This window comes from Gekko japonicus, unplaced genomic scaffold, assembly GCF_001447785.1.
Source record: "Gekko japonicus isolate JY-2015 unplaced genomic scaffold, Gekko_japonicus_V1.1 scaffold24, whole genome shotgun sequence".
Classification (NCBI taxonomy): domain Eukaryota; kingdom Metazoa; phylum Chordata; class Lepidosauria; order Squamata; family Gekkonidae; genus Gekko; species Gekko japonicus.
The window spans coordinates 1076518-1088425 of NW_015164665.1; the positions used below are offsets into that span (position 1 = coordinate 1076518).

The 11908-nt window shown below is 44.3% G+C and overlaps 1 protein-coding gene across 1 annotated transcript in view; it reads right to left on the reverse strand.

Annotated features, from left to right (window-relative positions):
• Window positions 1-11908, reverse strand: part of GATB (glutamyl-tRNA(Gln) amidotransferase, subunit B) — an 84426-nt gene that overhangs the window by 32733 nt on the left and 39785 nt on the right. Inside the window, exons 4-6 of the mRNA XM_015409036.1 lie at window positions 11381-11584; window positions 9121-9243; window positions 1311-1424 (exon numbers count right to left, since the gene is read on the reverse strand). Coding sequence (XP_015264522.1) covers window positions 1311-1424; window positions 9121-9243; window positions 11381-11584 — 441 coding nt within the window. The remainder of the gene's footprint in view (window positions 1-1310; window positions 1425-9120; window positions 9244-11380; window positions 11585-11908) is intronic.

Consider the following 11908-nt stretch of genomic DNA (forward strand, 5'->3'; position numbering starts at 1 on the left):
CAAAAGGTGGGTGTGGCTGGATGAGCACACTTCTGGTAGCATGGGGGTGTGGCCTAATATGCCAATGAGCTGTGCTGTCAGGGGTGTGACTTAATATGTGAATATGTTTCTGCTGTTGGGTGTGGCCTATTATGCTAATGAGTTCCTGCTGGGCTTTTTCTACAAAAAATCTGCACTGGACTAATCTGTGTTGTGATCAAGTGCAGGTTTTTGTATTTTGCAGGCCTTTTCTCCATTCAAAACCACTCTTGCCCACTGATGCCAACAGAAATTTGTACTAAATTGTACCCTTTCAGTCTTCTGAACCTAACACACTACTTGCTTGAGTGTGTAGCATCATCTTCAGTAAAGCATCCCTACACCACAGATGGATGCTCTTCTGTGTCTCACACATCTTTCGTTTCACATCAGCTTTAAGCAAGAAAATATTGCTATGATGGTAGGGGTCCCAAACGGTATCAGTTAAACAACCAATGATGAGCTTTGCTATCTTTGTTTCCAAAGTGGCTGCGGTTCTGAGGAAAATTAAGGTGTAGAACATTGACTTCCTGATGAGGAGTACAATATCTGTTTCTAACACTGTATTTAGTAGCTGAGGTTCCAAGAGAATTTGAATTATATAATAATAACATTCAAGATTCTGGAGAGGTTTTATATGAATTCCCTAAATAAACATTTTCAGGATTCATAGCTATATACTAAAATGTTAAAATGTGCTGACAATCCCTGCTTAAATTGTTACAAATGAGAGTGAAGTTTTGATTTGATGGGGAGCCATGGTTTTCCTACCTCACTGCCTCCCTGTTCTCACCATGATGGTAAACCTAAGACATGGTCTCCAGAATAGTGGACCCCTACACAGTGGAACATACGCTAGGCTATCCAGAATCAGGAGAAAATACAAGATTTTTAAAAAAAATTTTAAGAAGACTTTCCATGGAACAAAATCATGGTCTGGATGGTGCTATTTGTTTCTATGCTGCTTTATTTCATGTGAGATATTTTTACTGAATTTCTTGATCACAGCTCTACGGTTAATTTATATTATGTTTTTATGAAACCTTTTTGCTATGCAGTCTGTAAAATGCATGAGGATCAGTTTGATTCAGTGGGGCAACAAATAAAAAAATAAGCATATTTCCAATTTTTGTCAGTAATACATAATTGTGGAATCAAAAATGATGTATGCAACTTCAAGTTAGCAGATTTGTCTGTAGTGGCATGACTTTGCCGCAGAAATTGAGGGTTTTGGCAGTGAAACCCAGTTTTTCCATCACATCTTTTAGATGGTGAGAAAAATTTCATTTTACCTATTGCCTTGGCAAGAAAGCGGGCACTGTTGATATTCTTTACTTCAGTCCTCACTCCATACGGCTGTCCAGGATGATGTACAGATATATTGGCATCGACTCTCAGTTGGCCCTCTGAAGAGATGCATCAACAGGTGAATGAGTAGGTTTCACCGCAAGGGATTAGTCACAGCCCTGACCTGGACAGCCCAAGCAAGCCTCATCTCATCAGATCTCAGACGTGAAGCGGGGCTGACCCTGGCAAGTACTTGGAAGGCTGACCTCCAAGGAATACCCAGGCCAGGACGCAGAGGCAGGTAATATCAAGCTACCTCTCTGAAACGTCCTAGCCCCATTAGGGGTTGCCAGAAGTCACCAAGACTCCCAGGCTCGCAAGCACATACGCACAAGAATACCAACCCCCACCACCGCATACAGGCTTAGTCACATATCTATAAGAAGCTTGAGCAGCACTTTCAATAACAAGCCTGGGACAGAGATGCAGATTATCAGTGTTTATTTTGCCTTAGACCAGGATTCTAAAGTATATGAAAAACTTGGCGTTTGATGTACTTTTGACCAAGGTGAAAGACACACACAGGACAAGCTTCCACAGGAGGTTCTTCTCTATGAAATAAACATACATACAGCCCTCTCAACATACTACCTCCATATATCTTAAGACACAGACATCACAAAGAACACAGCCATTACTTTCATAAGAAGGGGGGGGGGGAACCCTGCCACCCTGCAACAGAAATTGGCATACTCCACTTCAGAGCTGTATGCAGGTGAGCAGAGCCACATTCTATAAAGAGTTCAAAGTTCACATACTGCATGGCATGCTCCACAAGAATCTTTTGTAGCACAGATGAACACAGCAAAAAGAATTATGGCATCAACATGGCTGGAACAACCTACAATGAAGGATGTTATTAAACCCTATACACTACAACATTTACTCTCATCAGGTTTGGCTTGTAAAGAAGCCATATAGGTGGTGGGATGTTCCTGTACACTCTGGCCAACCATCTCAATGGCTAGAGCAAAAACTATAAGACAGAAGATAGTTTTTGTTTGGGTTCTGAGTGCTATGAAGCTATCATTTGATGGCTTTACACTGCTCTGTCACAAAACCAATAACAGTTCAAGGCAGATTTACTGAAGTGTCCTTGAAAATTTCCAGCTCAAGGACAGGTGTCAGAAACCAGTTTTTGCCTTCCCTTAAGGATTTGTAATCTTTGCCACAAATATAATTTTCAAATCCTTCCCAACTGCCAAAGGGTAATACATGCAGCCTGGTAGAAATTGAGGCAGAGGGCAATCTGGCTCTAAAGCAAAGGGTGGGGGAGAATTAGCCACAAAGTCCTTCTTGCACTATAATTCCGTGCTTTTCCACACACTTTCTAAACACACATTTAAGAGTCGGTCAGTCAAACTGGAAAAGCAATATAAAAACCATTCTAATAAATAACACATCATTAAACTGCACAGATATCCCCCCTCCACATTCTCACACTTTTGGTCTTATCTGCACTTACTTTAATGGACTGTAAAGCGAGGCAAATATTTGATATTTACACAACACAGTAAACAGCCCAGGAATTAAATTTGTCAAAGGATAAAACTTGAGCGTCCAGTCAGTGCTAAGTTTTCTCAAGGGCACTTTCTAAAGATATGAATACTTTACTGCCATACATCTATGTAAACTGTTGACTAGCACCACGACAAAGAAAACCATGGAAGGATGGTGATTCCCATCACAAAGCACAGGTACACAAAATAGAGGGAACAAGCGTCACCTGCCTGCGATACTCGCAGGGGGGGGGATTTCATATCCCACACACACTTTCTCCCAGGCTCCCTTGCAGCTGCCAGACCCAGCACTGACTCCCCCCCCCTCTTGGTGGCTTGTCTGGAGCTGCTCCAGATGGCCTCACCAAGGTTTCCTCCCCCCCCCTTTCCTCTCTCAGTGGCTTGTCCAGAACTGCTCTGGACAGGCTCGCTGAGGCTTCCTTCCCCCCTTCCTTCTTTTGGCTCCAAGGCTACCCCAGCACATATCTTGGTAACAGGAGCATACAGTTTGGTGTAGTGGTTAAGTGCACGGACTCTAATCTGGGAGAACCGGGTTTGATTCCCCACTCCTCCACTTGCACCTGGCTGGATGACCTTGGGCAAGCCATAATTCTGGCACAGCTGTTCTTGAAAAAGAGCAGTTTCTGTAAGAGTTCTCTCAGCCCCACCTACCTCACAGGGTGTCTGTTGTGGGGAAGGGAAGGGAAAGAAGTTTGTAAGCCTCTCTGAGACTCCCTTCGGTAGTGAAAGGCAGGCTATAAATCCAATCTCTTCTTCTTCTTTGGCCACTGCCAGTGAGGCAGTGGCCAAACAGCAGAGTGACCCCACGAAGCCTGATCCCCGACCAACGCCGAGCCCTTGAGCTTGGAGGAGGCGCAAGGAGGAGGTCTCAGGACACCTCAGCCGGGCCAGACTGTGGAGCAGATGACATTGGGACCTTTACCCACTGTGCAAGGCGACAGCGTACCTGAGTGGGCTGTCGGTTGGCTGTCAGGCAAGCGGAGCATTAGCGGGAGGAGACCAGGGCTGGCTGGCAGCCCTTCATCAGGAGAAAGATAAAACGGGTGAAGTGCCATTAATTCCAAACAGATAGAAGAAATGGGGGGGGGGGGAGGGTTGAGGAAAGGTCCCTGAAGTACCCGGAGATTCCTTGCACGACAGCCACAGTTCCCAAGGGTAAGTCCATTCTCTGCGCAGGGACGGTTGTTGTTGCTGTGGCACCTGGAACAGCAGCGGGGATGGTTAGTGGCGTGGCGGCTTCCCTCGCGCTGTTCCCGTGCCTCAGTAAGTGAGTTCCCTGCCCATGCCCAGAGCAAGGAGTTGTAGTTTTGGGGGGATTTAAGTATCCCTTGTATACTTTTTGAAACACCTCAAATTTTTCTGCACACCTGGGGACTGCCCCAAGTGTGCAGGAATATTTGTTGACCCTCCACATCCCCCAGATTTGCGGAAATAAGTATCCGCACATAAGGGGCATGTTGGGAATTAGATATATAGATGAAGTTACCAGAACACAGGATGTCCTGCATGCTTCTCAATGGACGATTAGTTCTGAAGGCAGGAATCTGATGTTCCTACAACCAACCTGGTCACTGTGCCTGGTCATGCCCAAACACATAATATGTGAATGTCACAAACATGCAAATCTCTCTCTTAAACTACACTTGCTAGAGTGCTTGGACTGGCTCTGACAAGAGCAAAACTGGTGGTAAACCCAACTTTGCTGCTCTGTAATGTCTGAAATAGTCTAATGACTGAAGGACATATGAAGTGATTATGGTTCAGGTTAAAGAAGAATCAAAATTTAGGACACTTCCAACTAACTCCACCGCACCCCAACTGCCCTACAGGCATGGAGAAAAGGTCTGATAGTTCTGGAAAATACCCAACCTGGTTTGCAAGGGACATGGATATTAATGCTACTCCTTTTAAAAATGATATATGGCAGACATGGCTATTATTAGAAGAATGAGGGCTGACAGAAGCACTCAAAGGCCTTCTCAGGTGGGTGTCATTTGCAAGAACAGTTGATCCAACAGGAGAAGCTTGAGACTGTTATATTCTAGTAGGTTCAACTCATTTGCCCTGAAGATACTGTGGACAGATTCACCACAGATATAGATTAACAATAGCCCCATGAAGGACTGACTATGGAAAGTTATCATTCTCATCTTGAGCTCCCTGGTGAATCGTGTAAATGGGAAAACAGCTAGACAACCTTTTTAGCAAATGCAATGATTATGGCTACAGTAATACATACACACCATCACCCTGTATCTAAACTTAAGGTTGTCAGATCATGCTCCAGGGAAACTTGGAATTCTATGGAACTCCTTGGTGTGATCTGCGATGGAGGACAAATCCTCCGAACAGTTTTTATCCTTCCTAGCTAGATGTAACTGTTTGGTTGTGGTTCCAGCACACATTCAGCTCAAGTGGTCAGGCTCAACAGGCCTGGCTAGTATCTCATGTGAACCACACACAGACTAGAATTCTCTGCAATGTACAGGGATTCCCCTCGGACTCCCTCAGTGCAGGAAGAATTGAAAACCACAGTTTTAAACCATCTACCTGCACTCAGGATGGCATACCTCCTTTGCAGTAAATTAATATGTGACACGGGAACACAAATTCAGCACTAAACGAAAACAGGGTTGCATTGCACATTTTCTGATTTTGCATCACTTATTAACCCTGTCAAATCCTGCCTTCCACTGGAAACCCAGTTCACTTACATCGCTATAAACGTTTAAAAACTAAACACTGAGATTCTCAGGATGCTTTATTCGGTGCCAGGTACTAAATTCCACAACACAATAATGGAATGGAACTACAAAGTACACAAAGCCCTGCCAGAGCTGCACAACACCTTGTTATTGTGTCTGGCCCAGTTTTATTGCCTGTGTGGGGTTGTAGCAATAGTACCTGAACTTTTGACCTATGACTTACTTTGAGTACAGATTCAACCTTTCATCTATCATTATGTTGCTTTCAGATCAAGCACGAATCAATCAACTGCAAGTTCTAACATTACCTCTGCAGCTGAATTCCTATTTGCCCTTCACATCCATTTATAGCTGGCTTTCAATCCTGTTCTTGCAAGTAGCATCCACCCGCTAACTCTACTACTAGAGCTTTTCGCAACCCAAGGCCACGTCATGACAATGAGACAGCTAGTTCTCCCTGCTAGTACAGTCTTGCCTTTTCAGATTATCATGCAATGAAGTCATGCTCCTGATCTTGGTGCACTGCAGGTGGTTGCTACTGAAAGGAGTGATGTAAAATTTAGCCTGTCACCCCACATTCAGGTAGAAGAGAGATAGGACACAAAAGGGGCAAACTCATCCTCAATGAGAAATAGCTTAGATGATAGAAAAACAGAGATGAAGTGGCCCCTGGATAATCACCTGAAAAATGAATATAACTAAATCTGATGTTCTTTGGAAAAATATTGCTAGCAGGCAGAGCTACAAATGGTGTAAATCTTCTGAGAATGTCATAGCTAGAAACCAGCCAAGAGGAAAAGTGGTATAAACTACCATGCTCCATCACACTCTCAAGGCAAGGCAGTATATACTTGTACTTGGGGCAGGTGTGTAAAATGAAAAATAATCAATATAGAGAAGGCCTGAAAAGGATAATGCCACTGAATGCTCTCAAGATAAGGCAGCTTTTCTGAAGAGGCCACTCAGCCTCAAGTTTTCAAAAAAATACAAATAAAATGGCAGTACCACAAAAGGCACCTGAAGAAACCTTTGTGATTGTAAGCACAACAGTTGGAGTAGAGAGCCAGCTCAAGAAAACTATCCCCCCCTCCCTGGCTCTATTTAGACATCACAAATAAACCAGAGTCTATTAACGATGGGCACAAACCTCATTGTTGGCCTTGAATTAGGGTTGCCAACCTCCAGGTAGTGGCTGAAGATTTTCAAGGATTACAACTGATCTCCAGGTGACAGAGATCAGTTCACCAGAAGGAAATGGCTGCTCTGGAAGGTGGTCTCTATGGCATTATACTCCACTGAAGTTGCTCCCTTCCCCAGCCTCCACAGCCAAAATCTCCAGATATTTCCGAACCCAGAGCTGGCAATCGTACCTTGAATGTACCTTCTGCCCTCTCTACACACATATACACAAAGACTTCTTGCTTTAGGAAGTATTCAGTCTGACTCCAATTTGTTGTTGCATTCAAATGCAGACATCCAAATGCAGGCACTTTAGCAAATGAGAGTGCCCTCCTCCCTCAGAACCAGAGTTCTAAATCATGGTTTAATCCTGTTTTAGATTCCTAGTTACTAAAAAAGAAAGGGAAGAGGATTTGCGAGAGAATTTCTGCCCACTAATAAGAATGGGATTGAACTGTTGTTTCCCTGCCTGTGGCCAAAAGCACGAGCCCTTTGTGTCATCCAAAGGGCTTTTGGCTCGCAGACTCTGATCTTGGATGAGCCAGCTGTATGGATCCAAGATCAGCCCAGGATGTAATCTATTGTAATTTTTACTATCTTTATTGAGCATTTTTTTCAGTTTAATGTACATTTTCTGTTTCTACATTTTCCTTTTTTGAAAGCCACTCCTGGTGCTGTTCAGGAGGGAAAGGGGGATACGAACTGCCTAAGCTTCATTGGGATGCCAACACATTGAGGTGTACTATGGACTTCCTAATTCAGGAAGTCTTTGATTGAAACTGCACATGGGAAGAGGGTGGAAGGGAACTCATGAGCCTGACAAACTACACTCATACTTATCATAAAAATATAGCAAGTTTTTCTATGATGTCTGAATGCTATCAAAGTCATTATATAGAAAACGGACACCTTTTTTCAAGGAATAATATCTTCTTTGCTTATGGCTATTCAAAGGGATGGGGGAGGGAGCAGATAGTCCCAACGACGCCAGGCCCCAAAGGCACCAGACTGGCCATAACCAGGACCTTTACAGTGGTGACTCCGTACTGGTGGAATGAGCTCCCAGAAGAGATCAGGGCCCTGCGGGACCTTTTTACAGTTCCACAGGGCCTGCAAGACTGGGCTCTTCCACCAGGCCTTCAATCAAGGAGCCTCATCAAATAGCTGAAAAGTGACAGAGCCCTGTGCCTTGGTTTTACCATTACTAGCCTGTGCCTGCCGCATAAATAAATAGACCAAGATGAGCTGACCACCTGAACATACCATCATGACTGTTAGTGCCATCTTTAAGCAATGTTATTAGTATTAGCCCTACTGTTACTAGCACTTTATGATAGATGGATTGTTTTATGATTGTTTTATAATTGTTATATGTGTGTCTTAATCTTTTATGTAAGCCGCCCTGAGCCTACTTTGGTGGGGAGGGCGGGGTATAAATTGAACAAACAAATAAATAATAAATAAATAGCACGCTGCTCTCTGCAGTTAGGAGACAGGGAGCACTTTCTCCTTAACAGTTATTGCTGGGTTTTGAAATTGTGTGGTTGAATGGAACAGCATGGAAAGGGGGAAAGGACTCAGGCAGGATGCACAGATGGGGCACTCAAGAGGAAAGGAGATATTAGTGCTGGACATGACACTCTGACGACAGCAACTTGTGGGGACCTCAATAACAATTCTCCATTATTCTGAAGTGATTAATATGCAGAATAATATGCAACTAACACATACTACTACTAAAACACCAAACAGTATGGTATCTAAGAAATGTTCACTTGAAACTTCAGCCTAAATCAACCGGCTCATTTTTCCTGACCTTTTTGCAGCCCTCCCAGGATTGCACACTGCTAAGCTGAAGTGAAATTGGAAGCCAAGTCCAGCTATAACTCGTTCCTGCTTCTGGCTCTATACCTGCCACATTTACTCCCGAAAGCTTGAAAAATAAACTGAAGCTGGTTCACCTCTTCCCTCACAGCGCACATCAGGTATTGGGAGGCTGCTCCACAGGATCTGCCTCACAGCAACATCCAAGAAAGATAAAACAGGCCAAAAAAGGGGGGAGGAAAAACCAGCATAGAAGCCACCAGTTACTCCTCTTACAGCGGAGATTATGTAAAGTTTAATAAGGGCTTGCCATATAAATGGTTCGGAGCTTAAGATGCTGCAGCTGGGTCTTTCTAAGACACCTGAAGTGCAAGTGACCTTATTCAAACTGAGAAGATTGGGGGGAGGAGAAAAGGCCACCAGCACCACAACAATACTGAATGATAAGCAGCTGCAAGGCAGAGTAAGCGGCTGCTGTGAAAGAAACACAGTGGAGGAGGGATAAACATGCCCTCCCGGTCCTCTACCTGCCATGTTTGCTTGGCTGCTCCCAAGAGCCTGAAGGATAAGCTGAAGCTCTCTCACTGCAGCGGCGGCTTCTTTCCCACAGCACATATCCGGCTCCATGACAACCTCCATGAGTCCAACTCCTACCAGAGACAGACAAGAGATTTCTAACAGCAGCTTTTGATCTCTGCATAAAAATTCAGCTCCTTAAACATATGAAAGTGCTCCAGCTTTGTGTGCAGAAACTAGAAGCCATTTATTATTGAATCACTGTCAAAACGGTGCAGAACAAGTAATCTCTCCACTATCATGTGAAAATTTACTCCCAGTGGTCTCCCACACAGAAAATCTACTCCCAAAAGTCTCCCACACAGAGCCAGACCTCCCAGAACAGTTGCCAAAGACTGCTTTAAGAGACTTTCAGCAGACACGTTCCTGGGGACAGGAACAATATAGTGTGTATGTACAGAGACAGCAGGTGGAGGCTGTGGACAAACGGTGCCTACATAAATAGAGATTTTTGTACGATACTCATTTTTGTCTATTGGTTGTCATGGAGTCAAAATACCCTTGTAAGTCTACCTGGAACGATTATACTTGTCAGGTATGCAGCCTGTATTAAATTTATAACCTACATCTATATATTTATAACCCATAACCTCAAGATTCTGGCAACGGGATACATTCTGGTTAACCTAGGTCAGGGGTCCGCAACCTCCTAAAGCCTGCAGGCGCTTTTGGAATTCTGACTCAGGATGTTGGGCGCGGCTACAAAATGGCTGCCACAGGAGATGAAGACAATAACAAAACGGTCTCCACACACGGAGCCTTAGCACAAGATGTCAGGGAGTGAGATTATGTATAACTCTTGTAATAACCCTTCCAAGTTTCAGGCAGAAGCTGAACATATTATTTAAAAATACTTTCTTACATATTTGCAACTGACCTTCAGTCATGCAGTGAAGATCCTTGTGCTGTGGTGGCAGCTGCTGCTGAAGCAACGTCTTAAAAATCTGCACAGTCAATCAGATCTCCAGTGGCCAATCAGAAGCCCTGATGGGCAAAAGCCCCACCTAGCCCTACGCACTTTCTAAAGGCACTTGGTGATTACTAGAAAAGGTGTCAGGCACCCCACTGGGAACCCTTGACCTAGGTACTTGAAGTTTTCTCCACTGACAGTAAGAGAAGCTTATATCTATTCCCACTTCTTTTGCTTTGCCTACTGCTCCTGTCTAATGGTGTCAGAGATAAACATCAACAAGGTGTTTCCCAGTTTACATGAGATTCAAACCTAAAGATGGTGGCATGGTATCCAACTATTTGCAGACTTTGTGGAGCAGTTTCTTGCTTCCCTCTCCTGCTGCAGCCCACTGAAATTTTATTCCTGGAGTCAGCGATTCAGAAACAGCATTAAGGAAACAGTGGGGTCCTGCAGCAGGAGTGGGAAATTGGGGGAAATCACCTCCTCCTCCTTTCACAAACAGAAATGCTGTTCCATCAGAGGAACTGCATGGTTGGAACATGCCAGCACCTGCTATCTTGGTGTAGCCTAAAAACCTTCTTAATTGAACGAGTTACTCTGACAGGTGAATTCTCACATAAGCCAAACCATTCATTTGTATTACCCAGGATATAAAGGAGTAAATAGGAGACAGCAAATGGAACATTATTCAGTGAAGCCTGGAAAGGGTAGATTTTCTTGACCTGAGAAATTTCCCAAAGTACCCACTAACCGTGGGAAGGTTTCTTCTGCCTCCAAAAAAGCAGAAGAGGTGGTAGCATTTATAGAGGAACTGAAGCATCAGGAATAAAAACCTGAGTCAGGATGTATTTGTATTCTACCTTAACCATTTCCCAAGCAGCTTTTCCTTCCTTGATATGACATATATACACACACAGACAGGTGAATTCTGCCGAGACTGTCTGGTACAGCAACATCTCAGCCATATTGCATCACACCCTATGGAATGCTACAAGAAGTGATCAGTTTAGTTTATGCATGCAAAGCCAACCAGGGCACCACTTCTTCCCTGCAAACTTCTTAATGAGCAATGTCACCCGGAGTTCCCAAACTCATGTTTGCTGCCAAAAATGTAGATAAGCTGTTTCTAAAAAGCACATATTTCTCTCCTGAATTTTCAACCAGCCCAACCTTTGAAGTTCTCTTAATAAAAAATAAGAACCTAGAAACAACACGAGCAATATATTCTCAGTCATTTGATCTAGAATTCCTGCTTTTAAAATAAAAACATACAGGGACAAAAAGTATGCCAAACCTACCTGCTCTGTTCAAGTCAATAAGTGTCTGGTGCCCTGTGTCATCGTGAAGACTCTTTCCACTGTCTTGCTCCAACTGTATCTGCTTGACTCTCACAGTCTTGCTTACCAGTTCATTTTGGTTCTTCCCTGTGCACAGGCTGTATGGCAGACTCCCATTCACAGCAATGGGAAGCCTGTGCTGAGTGATCTGGTAGCCAGCCTGCATTTGGAATTATAACAGTCAGCAGTAATTAAGTACTTTAAGCTAACATTTATCACCTTTATATTAAAGATGGAGGTGTATGGAGAAGCAGCGGCATCGGCAGCAATGGCGGCGGCGACGGCGAGAACAGCGGCGGCAGCAGAGCACCGGCGGTGGCGATTGGAGGAGATGACGCAACGCTGAGAGGTGGCAAGCAGCGGCAAGCAGAGCTTGGCTGACCCCTGGTGGCCAGCAGTGGAAGAACAAGGCGGCTGCCGTCGACGGAGGCTGAGCAACGTCATCCAGAGGCGCGCGGAGCCGGAAAGGACATGGTCGGGCCGAGGACG